The sequence below is a fragment of the Cydia splendana genome, chromosome 27 (assembly GCF_910591565.1).
Source record: "Cydia splendana chromosome 27, ilCydSple1.2, whole genome shotgun sequence".
Classification (NCBI taxonomy): domain Eukaryota; kingdom Metazoa; phylum Arthropoda; class Insecta; order Lepidoptera; family Tortricidae; genus Cydia; species Cydia splendana.
This window is the reverse complement of record NC_085986.1, coordinates 1,128,030-1,145,068: the sequence shown is the minus strand read 5'-3', so window position 1 is coordinate 1,145,068 and position 17,039 is coordinate 1,128,030. Positions and strand designations below refer to the sequence as shown.

General features: G+C 37.8%; 1 protein-coding gene across 1 annotated transcript in view; it reads right to left on the bottom strand.

Annotated features, from left to right (window-relative positions):
• Positions 1 to 17,039, bottom strand: part of LOC134803850 (fatty acyl-CoA reductase wat-like) — a 41,102-nt gene that overhangs the window by 1,920 nt on the left and 22,143 nt on the right. Inside the window, exons 6-11 of the mRNA XM_063776679.1 lie at positions 15,756 to 15,914; positions 6,683 to 6,792; positions 4,623 to 4,690; positions 3,814 to 4,009; positions 2,965 to 3,145; positions 1,610 to 1,731 (exon numbers count right to left, since the gene is read on the bottom strand). Coding sequence (XP_063632749.1) covers positions 1,610 to 1,731; positions 2,965 to 3,145; positions 3,814 to 4,009; positions 4,623 to 4,690; positions 6,683 to 6,792; positions 15,756 to 15,914 — 836 coding nt within the window. The remainder of the gene's footprint in view (positions 1 to 1,609; positions 1,732 to 2,964; positions 3,146 to 3,813; positions 4,010 to 4,622; positions 4,691 to 6,682; positions 6,793 to 15,755; positions 15,915 to 17,039) is intronic.

The window sequence follows — 17,039 nt, the reverse complement described above, 5'->3', positions numbered from 1 at the left end:
TTATGGATTATCTCCGAAATGGACTTAATTAGAACATCGGTGTCTTTGAGAAAGTTACTTGATTTAAGCTCAGGAATGCACCCTTGAAATTAACGGAAATCAAAAAAAACACGGTGTATAGTAACCCTATCTGCAGCTAACTGTACGTTAAGCATGTTGTTATAAAAATGAGAGCGTGAGAGAACTTCGATTGTATGGCAGCGGCTAGGTTCGAGCTAATATTATAACCGGATTAACCGGAACTCTATTTTCAACTCCTGCTTTTAGTATTAGTTGTAAAAAATAAAAGCGAAACTGATTCCACTACTTGACGTTAGATGTCGACTACAAAATAAACTCCCGTTTTGGTAAGAAAACTGTACGGTTACCATCAGTTTGTCACTGACATAAACGCCGTCGAGAACGTAATTTACTTTCTATACATCTCGCTCGCACTCGCATATTAGTGCAAACGGGACGTATAGAACGTAAATTACGTTCTCGACGGCGTTTATGTCAGTGACAAACTGATGGTAACCGTACTGATGTATCCATACCGTCGGGTGAGAATACATTTGTGCCATACGCCACTTAGGTACTTACATTGGTTTGCAGGAGAGCGAAAAGAAGGAAAAAAAATTTTTTTCTTAAAGTTCTACATTTAGGAAATATTGAACTTATTTATCATTTAGGCACATATGTTTACTATTTATAGTACCATACAAATATTGTAAATATAGTGGTAATCATATAATAAAAGCATTTTTAATATTGCCATATCCGTTTTTGATGAGTAGGTAAATGTTAAACGTACAATGTATGATAAGACACAAATGTTTTGGATAATGTCACACTTTTGTGATAATTTTCTGTTAAAAGAGTGTAATTATCCTATAGCAAAATGCGGATATGGCACAACATTTTTCAAAAATAGTTTTTTTCAAAAACCGATTACTGTAAATTATAGCATTAATATTCCAATGTTTTCAGGTTTATGGGTATTTTTAGGTATCCCCATTTTAACAAGTTGTAGAGCGAAAGTTACTGGTCACCAGATGTGTTTGCATACAGACCCATCTCTACATGCCAAATTTCAGCCTTCTAAGACATCAGAAAGTAGTATGTATTTTCTATGACAAGAACTTCATATGGCTCGGACAGTGAATATTAAGATATCTATAAAATCTAAAGTACAAAAAGTAAGTAATCTAATAAAACTTAGATATGCACTGCCTTTTGCCCTTTATCTCGTCTTGTGTCCCCGGGCACGGCCGTACCCCTAGATATAAGTCTGGGAACTAAATATTTGAGCTACTTTTGAGGGGTAAACCAGAAAACTAAAAGTTTTTCAAACTTGACTTCACACACTAATATTAGTGTGTGAAGTCAATGAACCTTTGTGGGGTCAATGAACTAACGTGGGTTCATTGACACCATAAGCGCGGTAGGTTGAAAGGTGATAAATAGGTCATAAGGATAAAATAACATGTATATCATGGAATTCAAATTTTAGGAATCATTAAAAAACGTTTTTTCCAAAAATGGATATGGCACAAACGTATTCTCAACCGACGATACAGTTACCACTCTTTCTTAACTTATATTTATTTATATGATTTTATTCAGTCACCTGTTTTAGATAGGCTATCTTGCAGCTGCACCAAGTTTTCATCTTTAAAATGGAACTCGTGGCAGGTGAAGTAGGCCAGCACCGAGGACAGGTTGTAACACGTTCTGTATATCTTCATCGCCCTGAAAACGAATACAATACAATACAACACTCTCGGCTCGATTCGGGAAATGAATTAGATTTCTACTAGACGTCAACAAGTTACGATACGGATAATTTAAAGATATTTGTAAGATAGATATGTCAAATTTGACGTTTCTGCGATTCTGGAGGTCCTCTTGAACGATTCGACAAGTTATGACTTACATATCCAAGTCACATCTAGTCGATATATAATGTAGATCTAGTTGATCTCTAAATCGTCTCAAGATCTTGTGATTATCTCGAAATCCGAATAGGCCTGTCTTTATTGCACACCTCACATACTCGTAGTTTACAATAAATGTACAGTAACATAAACAAAGACAATAGAGGTAACAACAGGCGGTCTTATCGCTACACAACAACAATAACGAATAAACAATTTGTAGATTTTATTTTACACTAGCGACCCGGTCGGCTTCGCACGGGAAACAAATTATTACCTACACCTAAACCTTCCTCAAAAATTACTCTATTGATAGGTGAAAACCGCATGAAAATCCGTTCAGATTTTGAGTTTATCGCGAACATACCTACACACAAACAGACAGATGCGGCGGGGACTTTGTTATATAAGGAGTAAGTAGTGATTATTTTTCGCTATCGCTCTACACGACATTTCCATCTTTACAATTTAGATGGTTAGCAGTCCTTGTGTGTTTCTCTAGAAATTTACACTGTAAAGTCGGGCTATTTAAGCGCGCGAAACGCGCTCCCACATATGTACAGGGCGCCTGGCAGTCGCCCTTTACACTGTAAGAATTGCACGCTCTGAAGCAGGGCTCGGAACCGGTATTTTTTTAAAACCTCGAAATACCACAATATTTATAATTATTTTATGCTCTTTACGTAGGACTGAATCATGTATTTAGGTAACGACTTTGTATTATTAGGTTGTTCCTTTAAAAATGTAATAATATACCAAAGAACGAAAAAGAACGTAATAATATCGGTATTTTTGTATGGAGCAAATACCGGTTTCCGACCCCTGCTCTGAAGTCTGAATTACAAGGCGCCTGCGAGGCACACCATGCTATAAGGTCGCGCGAAGCGCGCTCTTGCATACAGGGCGCCTTTTCGCCCTTTACACTAAAAATAAGAAATAAGTTAAATTTGTACGGAGCCCGAACCCTCGTTTTAGTAGGTAACTTGGGACTTGGTCTCTTCCCAAGCAGAGGTAAGGAGTGTTAGCTATAATATTGTTTGTGACTTACTTTGGCTTCTTCCCTAGCAACATAAGTGCGCCGTCAGCCAGGTATCCCGGTATATAATGTAGCAGCCACGTCAGCAGCACGAACACCCACCGGAACCTCGTGTGGATGTCGAAGTTGTACCAGATGGCCTTCGGGGTGCCGCACATCACCGCTTTTGAGTAGGATATCTCGAAGATCTCCCCTGAAACAGTAAATAAATAAGCTTTTAAATAGGGAATATTACGCGAAACTCTGCATAGGGGGCGCCACTGCCACTACCACAATCCATCACAATCTACAAGACAATCGAAATTTCGTTATCTAACCTCTTCACTCTTGCATATTCGAGCGATAAAGAGGCAGATAACTAAATTTCGATTTTCGCGTTTCCCGGTAGGCCCTTGTTAACACCGCCTTGATGCATCAATGTCATATTTTATTGTCTGTGAAAACTTGTCAAAACACAGTTTAAGGCACAGTATGTATAAGTTACTCTATGGTTTACTAGCTAGCTTGGTGCTGCATTCTGGCGGCAGAACATTGCAGTAATGAAAATGTTATGGCGCCTATACGGCCTCGCGCGTATGGTGGAAATATTCGCTGTCTTCGAGTGAAGTCTCGGTAGCCTAGTTGCCGATGGGCTAGTGATTGATACAGAGTCGCGAATTCGAGCCTCGTCTGAGACAGTCAATTTTCCAATTTTTTAATTATTTCTAAGGCAGCCGCTATGACGTTGGTCCACGAAAATTATAACAGATTTAACGTAAAACTTGCCAGGCGGACCCTGGGGGGGGGGGGAGCCTGGGCTCCCATTAGCCGTGGCAAAATGCCGGGGCAACGCGAGGAAGATGATGATGATGTAAAACTTACGCCATTTCTTAGGATTCCTCGCCGGCGACACGGTATATATCTTGGTATCCTTGTGTCCATTTCCGTGGCGCGTTCCCGTGGCCCAGGCGGCCGCTATGGTGGCATTATTGACGTAATCCACGGGAATCAAGTCGATGTACGTGTCATCGTTGGCCATTAATGTGTGTATGACGCCCAGACCTAAGCCGAGGAAAAGCTGGAATGGAATTAATGTTAAGCTTTTAGAGTTAGACCAAGACAAGCCTGCAACGATTTTGATAGCACACGCAGTGCAAGTGTTATTATAAACGTCAAACTTCTATGAAATATATGACTTATAAATAACACTTGCACTGCGTATGCTATCAAAATCATTGCAGACTTATCTTGGTCTAACTCTTATAGTCATTTTTCACGATTAAAGCTGCTTAAAAATGTGATGGTACAGTGACGTGCCGTAGGCGTATTGTTTTAGGGTTCCGTACCCAAAGGGTAAAAACGGGACCCTATTACTAGGAATCCACAGTCCGTCTGTCTGCCTGTCTGTCACCATTCTGTATCTCATGAACCGTGAGACTAATAGACAGTTGACATTTTCACAGAATATGTATTTCTGTTGCCGCTGTGACCACAATTAAATACCTACTAAAAAGTACGGAACCCTCGGTGGGCGAGTCTGACTCGCACTTGTCCAGTTTTTTTCATGCTCTTCACACCGGTCAAATATTCGTGACGAACACACAAATAAAGGCCCTTACCTGGTTTCGAACCCGGGACCCTCTGCTTGGCAGGTAGGTGTTCTACGAGAGTGTATACATATTAATGCTTACCCCGCTCGGACCGTAAACACTGCTCATGTCGACCCATCCAGGACTTGGTTCCAGGTTCGATGCTATTACTGAAACAAAACAAATTTATAAATAAATAAATAAAAAAGTTAGCCTAAGTATTAGGGTTGTTCAAAAAACATTTATTTATTTTCCTACGGGGCACCCCCTTATTTTGTTATTACACTTATTATGCTGATAAAATACACCAAGTTTCGTAATTTTATCTCAACTACAAGGGGGTGCTCACCCACTTTAAAATTTTTCAAAGTTGTATGAAATGCAAAAAAAAGTACTTATTAATCAGAATCAAAGCACCCCCTTGTAGTTGAGATAAGATTACAAAACTTAGCGTATTTTGTCAACATAACAAGTGTAACAAAATGAGGGGGTGCCGCTTCTTCTAGCTAGAGTTTGAATTTTTCCCATACAAAATGTGAACCACCCTACTAAGTATATGCGTCCCACTGCTGGGCACAGGCCTCCTCTCAAGCACGAGAGGGTTTAGGCTATAGTCCCCACGCTGGCCCAATGCGGGTTGGGGTCTTCACATACACCTTTGAATTTCTTCAATCGCGGATGTAGAGATGTGTACTATACGATCCCTCGGAGTAAAATGATCCCCCACCGTATCTGAGCAACTACTGGTGCCATCTATCTACTGGTGCCATCTATCTAAATATGCAATAAACGTACATGCCCCGTGACCCCGCCAGTTGCCTCTTAAAGTGTCATGACGGTACCAGCATGCAGCGAGATTTTATTATGAAATAATTAAAAAATATATGTCTAATCTACGGTATGCCTATTTTCCGAATTCCATTACTTTTAGCATGTTGCGTTTTATTCAAATTATGTTTCACTGACGGATCTTAATGATGTTTATTTATACTTTAAGGATGTTTATACTGAAGCAGGTTGAATTTGAAAGTTATATTTTTGTCGCTATTTCAAATTTGGTGTTTGAGGTCAAATGATCCCTTTTCGTAGGCGGAAAATGATCCCTGGAATCATTTTACCTCCTAAGTAATTTACTATGAGCATTTCCTGTACAGGCCATTACATACCACGTCGCGAATTTATGTGCGCAAAGCTACTTACTTCCAAAAAAATTACCTTAGGAAGAAATGCTAAGGGCTCTTAATGCGATTAAATTATGGATTGCCTTTTAAAATAGCAAGCAGAATATGTGCCTCTGATGGCGTTAAAATGAAGGCCAAAAGAGAAAAAAAACAGCATTTATCTTCTGAAAATAAAAAAAACACTGTGGAATCGACCGGCCTAAATGATTTAGAGTATTTAGACAAAGAAATCCTGATATCACAAAGGCATCATCTGTGATCATTTTAATCCTACCCTAGGGATCGTTTTACCCATGCATATGTATAAAATGATCCTTTACAAGACTTTTAGAAAACATAACATAAATAATAAACTACATGCACAATATGAGAAATGAGTATGCAGTTACTTAGATAAGTAAATGGACTATTCATAAATATCTAAATCTTGTGTTTATCTCTTCAACTTTGAACACAGTAAAGTTTCTCCCTTAAGGGGATCATTATACCCACATCTCCCCCTATGCAGGTTTCCTCACGATGTTTCCCTTCACCAAAAAGCTAGTGGTAAATATCAAATGATATTCCGTACATAAGTTCCGAAAAACTCATTGGTACGAGCCAGGATTTGATGATGTAGCAGCGAGTGTGTAGATTAGCTAAGCTCCACCATGGAGAAAAAAATACATATATGTATGTATTTCTAACCTTATCACATTACTTTTGTATGTTAAACTAGTTTATCACGAAAAATAAATGATTTATGATTTACATAGATTGCTAACTCCATACAACAGTTTTGGTACCAAAAAAACTATTATTTTCATTGTCGACATCTAGCATCGAGTAGCGGAATTATCACTAACTGCTACTTGACAATAGATGTAGCACCGACCGGAAAGTCTTATGTTGTTGAGCATTAGACTGATGTATGGAGTAAGCACTCTTATCTTACTATATTTCTCTATGGCTCTACTGTATGTCTGTCTGTCTGTAGCTCACCTATGGCAGGTCTGACGATGCAAATGGGCAGGTCTTCTGACATGGTCCTCACAGCCTCCTCGGCTAAAGCTTTGGTGTAGGCGTAGGTGTTAGGCCAGTCTTCGATCAACCTGTAAAAAAACATTAAAATGTAAATAAACCTATACATATACATATCTATTATCTATCACTCTTCCATATTAGTGTGACAGTGACAATTGCGTTTCGTTCGCTACGTAGCGTCAGGCCCGTCTTAAACTATGCTGTGGCCTTTGGGCACATAAGAATTTGGGGCCCTTTTGGAAAGTAAAGAAAGCGAATTAAACTATTTTTTTTCTACTATGATCTTCTATTTTTTATAGGTAATCAAATATAATGTTACTGTCTGTCCTTCGGGGCCCCCTGAGGATGGGGGCCCTGGGCACGGGCCCCGTTGCCCTTTTGGTAAAGACGGTACTTACTACGTAGCGTTAGCAATAGGGATGTTTCCTGTACTTAAAATAAATTATTTAAAACCGTGCACGAAATAAAGCACCAGATAATTATTAGAAAAACATAGATAGCAGCTATTTTTAAACACAATTTGTGTTTAATAAATCGGATTGAAATATAAAAAGTAGGTGAGTTTACCGTGACGTCACTACATTTGTTTTCATATAAATTCCATATTAGCAAATCGTTTTGACAGTTCTAAAGAAGAAGCTGATTTGACTAGTAGGAATGTAGCCTATTTGCATGTTGTTTACGAAGCCTGACCTACTAACACGAAATAGGGTAGACCGAGTCGATTCGGATCACTGGGGAAATCGGATCAAAATAAGCATTTCTGTAAAATTTGAAAGATCGCGGTTAGTTACACCCAGTCAATCAGCGTCCCGCATTCGCTCTGTTCCTAACGCATGTCGCCACATTTACTGCCATTGGAAAAGACTCACGCGGCGGTCACGGTGACACTTCCCGATGAGTCTCTCGTACAGGTGTATTGTGATTTTCCCGCCGATGTAAAAAATGTGCAAATACAGTCCGTGATAAAAGTAAACGCAAAAGGCTAAAGGTTTGTAATTGTTGTTACTTATTGTTAATGGCGCAGTGTTTCCTGATTTAATTTTGTTTTTATTGTATTTAATTTTAAAGGTATATTTCCGTTACGCGAAATTAATTCAAACATATGATATGATGATCCGAATAACCCGGATCATCTGATTGGGGGCGAATAGGATCACATTATAAACAAGGTTTTCGGACGTTTTTTTTTTGCTTATTTTATGTTCGCATGTTTTAGATGGTGCGTACGTATAAAAAGAAGAGGTATCAGGGGGAATGGTCGGGAGAAAATATGACTACAGCTGCTAATAAGGTTTTAACGAAACCGCTGTCCCTACGTAGAGTTTTTGTTACCAACAACTAATTTTCTCATATGGGGTGAATCGGATATGTGTGATTTTTCATGTTTTAGTTTGCAAAACTTTTCAGTTTTTGTTTATTTTCATTTAAGTTATTCGATTTAGTTGCTAAATGGCCATTAGCATGTTTTAAATTTATTGTTAAAATATATAGTAGCATATAGGAGTGATATTATGTTGCGCTTTCTGTAGGTGGCGTGATAAAAAATTGAACTAGAAAGGAGGAATAAAAATAATGCTCAAATGCAACATTAAAGATACCAATGATAGTTGATGTCAATTATTTGACCTTTGTGATTCTTAATCATATGATTAACATTGTTAACCATTATTAATTAAGATTTTATGACTATGAGGATTCTGTTCATTAATAACGAATTTATCCAACTGAATATTAATAAAAACAGTATCACATTAAAATTTGTATTTATTGACCGTCAAACAAAAAATGACCCGATTTGCCTCGGTCTACCCTACTTACGATACAAGTATTAAGTTACTTATAGGTATTGATGTAAAATATTTAAGAACCAGCTATAATGTTGCTTACAAGATGTTATATTATATGTTGACCATTCTAAATTATGTATATATAAGTATGTTTACATTGTTCGAGTACTGTATGTATGTAGTGGTACGTAATTTATGTAGGTATGTACCTAGTAGGGCTAGTAGGTATGTAAAGTACTTAGTTAATTTATCGTGTTCTGCGAGTAAACTTTGAAAATTAAGGTCCCGGGTTCGAATCCTGGTAAGGGGTCATCCATTAATTACGTCACACGAATTTCTAGGTTTTTTGACCCCTCCCCCCCCTTGTCACATTTGGTCACATTTGGCAAACCCCTCCCCCCTAGTGTGACGTCACATTTTTTCTACGAAATTGCCAAATCGAATTAAGTAAGTACCTAAGTATTATTAATATTTTAACAAAATATTTTTGACGATATAAATATTAGTAATTTTATAACCCAAAACTGCTTAGGAAAGAAAATTAAAAGAATAAAAACGATTATCGTTTTAAAAACTTGTTATTTAAATGTACAGCGAATAAAATAATTTAAAAAAAAAATTCGGTTACTGATGAAGTTAAAGTGACGTCACAAAGTTTGTGTCTCCCCCCTCCCCCATGTCACAATATGTCACATTTTCTTGACCCCCTCCCTCCCCCTAAACGTGTGACGTAATTAATGGATGACCCCTAAGGACATTTATTTGTATGGATGTTTTCTGTGTATATGAGTATTTATATATAAATAACTATATGAACTATACCTATATTATATGTATATGTGGTCGAGTAGTGGGGTTAGGTCGAATATACAATTATAACATTTATTTATTATTTATATAACTGTACATGAATAGTCGATTATGTGTTAATCGACGTTTAATTGATATGCAGTTTACTCTACATTCATAATATTATTCGATTAATTATTAATTTATTCATATAAAACAGAAATGCGTTCATACAATAAATTTACAATGTGCACAATAAATAACCTGTTTTAAATACATACACATAAATGTAATACCTAACTTCTGCCCGCGACTTCGGCTGCGTGGGGAAGAGGTAACAGACAGACAGAGTTAATATGTTATCTTATAGCGAACATATATTTGTAACTTATACTAGTAGGGTAATTCACCAGTAACTGGCCACCGGCCAATAACTGGCCACCCTAAATTAAAAATGAATTCTATTCACCTATAAACAGAATTCATTTTAGTATAAGGTTTCAATAACTGCATGGCCAGCCTTCAATAACTAGCCGCCTTACTAAAATTAATTCTGGTTATAGGTTAATAGAACATTTTTAATTTAGGATGGGCAGTTACTGGCAAATTACCCTGTTTATATACCTAAGGAAGAACATAAGTCTTCTTCTTCCTCGCGTTGTCCCGGCATTTTGCCACGGCTCATAGGAGCCTGAGGTCCGCTTGACAACTAATCCCATGATTTGAAATAAGCACCAGTGTTTAGCAAAGCGACTGCCATCTGACCTTCAAACCCAGAGGGTAAACTAGGCCTTATTGGGATTACTCCGGTTTCCTCACGATGTTTTTCTTCACCGAAAAGCGACTGGTAAAATAACAAATGATATTTCGTACATAAGTTCCGAAAAACTCATTGGTACGAGCCGGGGTTTGAACCTGCGACCTCCGGATTGAAAGTCGCACGCTCTTACCGCTAGGCCACCAGCGCTTCTATATAATATGTTACACAACGAAGGCCGCAAAAAATATTTGACTCGATCTTATTTATAGAGCTATAAGAGCGTGTCACATATTTTTGCGGCCTTCGACGAGTAACATAATATTATTGCTGGTGACTGGTACAATGAAATTAATCCGTTTTTAGGGTTCTGTACCCAAAGGGTAAAAACGGGGCCCTATTACTAAGACTCCGCTGTCCGTCTGTCCGCCCGTCTGTCTGTCACCACTCATGAACCGTGATAGCTAGACAGTTGAAATTTTCACAGATGATGTATTTCTGTTGCCGCTATAACAACAAATACTAAAACCAAAATAAAATAAATATTTAAGTGGGGCTGCCATACAACAAACGTGTTTTTTGCAGCTTTTTGCGTAATGGTACGGAACCCTTCGTGTGCGATCCGGCTCGAAGGACCATATGTTGCGTCTAGTGCCTAGTTCGTAGTAGGTATTTAGTGAACCCAGGAGATCTAGACAGCTGAATGAAACGATAGCGGACTGTAACACTAATTTAATTACAAAATAATCTTAATTTATTTTGACGCGACGCGATATATGTGCGTTTCGCGAGCCGTTATTTTTGCTTCTGACCGTCCCCCCGCGGACGGGCCCCCGGGCCCGTCGCCGGCTAACCGGTCCGGTGACGTGACGGTGGACGTCATCTTAGTTGCTGTGGCTAATTTGATGCGGCGGCGAGTTTGTCTTTACACTCGCACTTGGCTGGTTTTTTCCTTTTGAGGTACGGAACCCTAGTCAAGGTCGTATCGATATCGATAACATCTTGAGAAAACCGGAAAACGATAATGTCGTGTTTTTTCCGCCGTTTTCCTCGATATAATTGCCATAGAATTATATATTGATGTGACACATGTTGACCTCACATCGCGGAACTATGGGGTCTCGTATATAAAACAATTATTGGATACTAGTTCCTGCCCGCGGCTTCGTCTGCGTGATGATGATGATTGAGAAATAATATCCGATGTCCTTGTAACTGGCCACTGTTAGTAATTGGCCACCCTAAACTAAAAATGAATTCTATTCACCTATAAACGGAATTCATTTTAGTATAAGGTGGCTAGTTATTGAAGGTTGGCCAGTTACTGAAAGCTTATAAAATGAATTCTGTTTATAGGTGAATAGAATTCATTTTTAGTTTAGGGTGGCCAATTACTAACAGTGGCCAGTTACTGGCGAATTACCCTACCAGCTTTTGCTAAAGCCCCCTCATTTTACGTAATAATATCTGGGAGACCGAGCTTTGCTCGGAAAACATATAATAACACAAAAATGCGCGATTTCCCAGAGATAACACCTAGCTAGACCGATTTATCGCTCCCGAAAACCCCCATATAGCAAATTTCATCGAAATCGTTAGAGCCGTTTCCGAGATCCCCGAAATATATAAATAAACAAGAATTGCTCGTTTAAAGGTATTAAATATTGTATTGTTTTTTTTTTCAACGTACTTATACAATATATTTAAAACTAACAAAGAGTAATATTTTGTTATAAAACTAATGTTATTTCCCGGTGTGCCCTTATTTTACCGCCAAACTTTTTACCGAATTTTGCTATACAGAAATGTATTCATGTCATAGAATATTTAATCGAATTCTACATTTTTGTTACAATTAATTATGTTTCTTCGATTATTAATTTCAAAGATAGATACTTATACAATATATTTAAAACTGACAAAGAGTAATATTTTGTTATAAAACGAATTCTAATTAAAACCTAATAATCTAAATCTATAGATGTCGCTAGTATTACACATAATAGACAGATTATTACTATTATTAGCCATAAGCGCTCATTTCCTATAATTAGTTAGCATAGCGTCGATAACTTTAGCGTCCATGTAAGTGTAATGTAAATACTATGTTTTACATAACATGTAGATAATTGTCATTGTAGGTCCAACACCTAGAGTGGTTATAATAACTTATATATTATCAGATCAAATGACAACCTAGTTACTAAAGTTATGCTACTGTAATAATCTTTTCATCACACTCGCTCAGTAAATATGGAATTGCACGCAGGTTTAGCAGGAGTTATAGAAAAAGCGTTCTCCCTAGGGAGTTATGAAGTTTCTAGTGCCATATCTAACAGTTTTTTGTCTTTATACTCAATTTTTGTATCGCAAGTGTGATGAAAAACATTGTGTGTAACTCGGAGCGTAATAATATTGCAAACTCGAGTCTATAAGTCGCGATTTAACTTACTCTCGTTTGCAATATTCAACTTACGCCCCATGTTGCACAATGTACTATTACAGTACATATGGTGCTACTTTACCGCCCTAGGGCGGGATTAAGGAAAATACGTGCCTATGTCAAAAATTTAAAGCGCTATATGTACTGTAATGTAAATCGTTGTACAAATTACAATACACGTGCGAAAAGGTAATTCGCAACTCGTGTCGAAGTCGAAAATCGAATCTCATCCACGAATTGCCCTTTACCGGCCTCTGCAATAATGTACTAACAAAACAAGATGATGTATTTGGCCCTGAGCAAAGACATAATTATGTAACTTCGTATCTATTCTCTTTGGCCCTGAGGTAGTATCGATAAAAGCAGCTTACACAAATAAGGTAAACGTACTGCTCGATGCGGTCCCAGTACATGCCATCTTGAAACTTAAGTCATTGTCAATAGAGGTGACAGCAAGGTGTCATCTATTGGGTATTAGCATGTCGAGCACTATAGCTGGTTTGTTACTGCACACCGTTGTATGGGGACCTTGCACTTTGAGACTATGCGCTGAAACTTGGCACAGTTGATTGTTAGCTGGTCTTGAGCAGATACAGACCGGTAGACATCGAGAGCCACGTCTCATTTAGTGGGGAGAGGGGGGGAAGTTCGACGGCGCCGCGCTTCACTTGGAGCAACATTTCTCTAAAACTATACCTATTATAGGGCATGTGATATATCATTTTCGGATAAATTAAGGATGAGGAATCTAGTTTTGGAACAAAAACAATGCACTTTCTAACAAAAAAAAAGCATAAAATAGAAAAGACTAAAAAACGTATTTTTGATTTTTTCATAATTACCAATTTTTTTTAAAGTGTAACAGGAATCTGTAAATAAAAAATACAGTCGTAAAACTACACTTATTACGTTTAAGTAAATATATAGTTTATTGTACAAAACTGTTGATAAATTGGAGATAAAAAATAATATTAAGCGTGGGTCAGAGTGATCTCAATACAAAATATTATGAATGTGGAAAAGTTACTTATAATTTGTACTACAATCGTTTATTTTTCTTGTTTTTCGTAAATAACTCGTAAACGGTAAACCCACAGCAAAAAAATATCTGTTACGTAAATAATCTGTTTCAGATTTCTTATAAAATAAGTGCTACTTTTTTTCGCTACCATCAATATTAAAAAAAATATTGAAGGGAGAAAATAAATACTTAGGTCCCCTTTTTTAGTCATTCGTAAATAACTCGTAAACGATGGCCAATAGCAAAAAATTTTTTAGTACATGAATAATTTAGGTACATAAAATTTCCTACAAAAAAGGTCATTCAAACTTTTTCGCTAGGATCAATATTAAAAACGATATTAAAGAGAGAAAATAAATTCTAATGTCCCCTTTTTTACGATTTACGAAAAACTAAAAAAAATAACGATTGTAGAACAAATTATAAGTAACTTTCCCACATTAATAATATTTTGTATTGAGATCACTCTGACCCACGATTAATATTATTTTTTATCTCCCATGTAACAACAGTTTTGTATAATAAACTAATATATTTTCTTAAACGTAATAAGTGTAGCTTTACAACTACATTTTTTGTTTCCAGATTCCTACTATACTTTAAAAAAAAATTGGTAATTATGAAAAAATCCAAGATACGTTTTTTTGTCTTTACTACTTTATGTTTTTTTTTTTGTTAGAAAGTGCATTGTTTTGGTTCCAAAAATAAATTCCTCATCCTTAATTTATCCGAAAATGATATATCACATGCCCTAATAGGTACAGTTTTAGAGAAATGTTGCTCCAAGTGAAGCGCGGCGGCGTCGAACTTCGCCCCCACCCCCCCACTAAATGAGACGTGGCTCCCGAGGTCTCCCGGTCTGTATCTGCTCATGACCAGCTAAGAATCAACTGTGCCAAGTTTCAGCGCATAGTCACAAAGTGCAAGGTGTCGTGCACTAACAAACTAGCTACTAGTACGTTAACTTAATGTGCGTAGGTACGGCAATCGTGACTGAGGGCCTGCCGCGAATCACGTTCGTCTGCAAAAAATCAGTACTACCGGATTTGACGCAAAAACTAAATGTATAAAATTACTGTATTGTGAATCTTGCTCACTAATAAGTATAAGTACCTATAAGTGTTACGAAATAATGATAATTGATAATGTAAATGTGTTATTATTTATTATTGACATGCGAATTTATGGATATCCAGAATTAAGAGTGAACAGATGCTATAATAGTTATTAACGATACAAGTCCGAAAAGAGGAAATTCGAAACGAGTGGCGATAAATTAAAACTCGACCGAAGGGAGTGTTTTAAATCGACACGAGTTGCGAATTACCTATTCGCACGTGTATCGTACAACGTTTTACAGTACATATGGCCCTTTAAACTTTTGACATCGCACGAAAAGTGCTATTTTACACACTAGTGCGGGAAAATGGGACCATATGTACTGTAAATATTTTTTCATCACACTTGCTCGGAAAAGATGTATTTACACGTAGGGCTTGCGGGCGGGAAATTGAATTTTTCGCCCTAGGGCGGAAAAAATCTTTTCCGAGCAAGTGTGATGAAAAACACTTATTTACACGTAGGGCTTGCGGGCGGGAAATTAAAATTTTCGCCCTAGGGCGGAAAAGTGTTTTATACAGAAGTTTGTTTTTATTAATTCTCCTTTTTTTCCTTACAAGTGTGATGAAAAACATTGTGTGTGCCACGGGCGGTAAAGAAATTCCGAACTCGTGAACATTTTAAGCCCTCGCTTCGCGTCGGGCTTAAAATTGACACTCGTTCGTAATTTCTTATTTCCCGCCCTTAATACACAATGTACTATTTTTTTATTCTGGCGTATTTTACTTCTGTATGGTATTTAGGTACAGTCACCTGCAATAATATGTTACACAACGAAGGCCGCATAAATATCTGACACGATCTTATTTGTAGACCCATAAGAGCATGTCATATTTTTGCGGCCTTCGAAGACATATACATACCTACACATAAACTATGCTTGCTAAACGGCCAGTTTCTCTTCACTCAGCTGCTCGACGAGGTCCACCATGGCGCGGGGGTCGCCAGGGCTGTCGTAGAAGGATTCATTTAATGAATCTTCTGTCCCCACCCTACAGGCACCTCAAACTCACCAAGCGAAAGTCATGAATTCAGGAAAAATCTTAACACCGCGATGTAGGATTTCGCCGCTCCGTGCCAGCGCCATCTACCATGGAATTGGGTAAACTCACTTAGTTTTAATAGCAGCTAATTTCTCTTCACTCAGCTGCTCGACCAGGTCCACCATGGTGCGGGGGTCGCCGGGGCTGTCGTAGAAGTCCTCGCGCACGGAGCCCCCGATGCGGCTGCGGGTGGCGTGCGCGTACGCAGTGGATACGTGCACGAACGATCTGGAATAGAGGTACTGGGTTTATTGGTTGGTTACCTATAGGTCTGTCATGTATAGTATGAATTTTCTCAAATGATTTTTACGCCTTATTTGTTTTACATGGGGGCAAAGTTGTTGTTTAACCGCTTGTGCTAATATTGATACCGCGAGAAACCGAAAGATTCCAAAATCAAGCCAAGAGCGTAGGGAGTGGTTTAACAAGTGGAATCTTAAATGTTGCGAGGATTTCACGGCACGAGGGTTAAACAAATTTGGCACCGCGTGAAACACAAAAATGTTCACCACACCAACGCAAGGAAAATAGCAACTGTAAAACATCAACCAAAAAAAAACCAAATCAAATCCAAAATCTTCATTTAAAAGTCAATTCTAACAGCCAACATGAGCAAACAACTCAAAATTTGCATAAGATTACTTTGCCAGTTTTTGAAGTAGGTACAAAGTAAGCCTTTTCCGTGCTGGTGTGGTGGAGAAGCCATTGTTTCTTTTGTGCGAGCGGTGGGCTCCCGTGTAGAGCGCGTGCCACAGCAACAATGCCGTTTAAAAAGCGTCTGTATCGAGGTGGTTTTAAGGTTCAAATCTAAGCCTGTAAAACATTACAAATATACACATTAGAAATAATTAAATTTTAGCTATTTTGAATTTATATGAGTTTGTCGTACCTAAAAGGTCATCGAGACATTCGGGACTTTAGGAGGTCACTAATCGCCTGACTTAATAGACTTGTACTTTGCATTAGATTTGCATAGTTAAATAAAAAAACACGTGACACAACACACAAGGTTACTGTAGTAATTGTCGGTCCTGCCGGTTTTACAACATTTTTAGGGTTCCGTACGAAAAAAGTACAAGGAACGCGATGCGACTCTCTCCGTTCGTCCGTCTGTCACATTGCTAAATATCTCGAGAAGTAGATACTTGAGTTATCGAAAAAAAATTGATTTATGAAGGAAAGATAAATTATACCATTCTCCCTCGCCCCGCTCTTATCTCAAATGAAAAACCATGAAATTTGGAACCCTCGGTGCGCGAGTTAACGAGCGAGTTCGTGAACTTGACCGGTTTTTTTTTTAATAAATAATGTAAATTTTAAAGCCATATTATGCTGCTGCTGTGATGGGGGGTT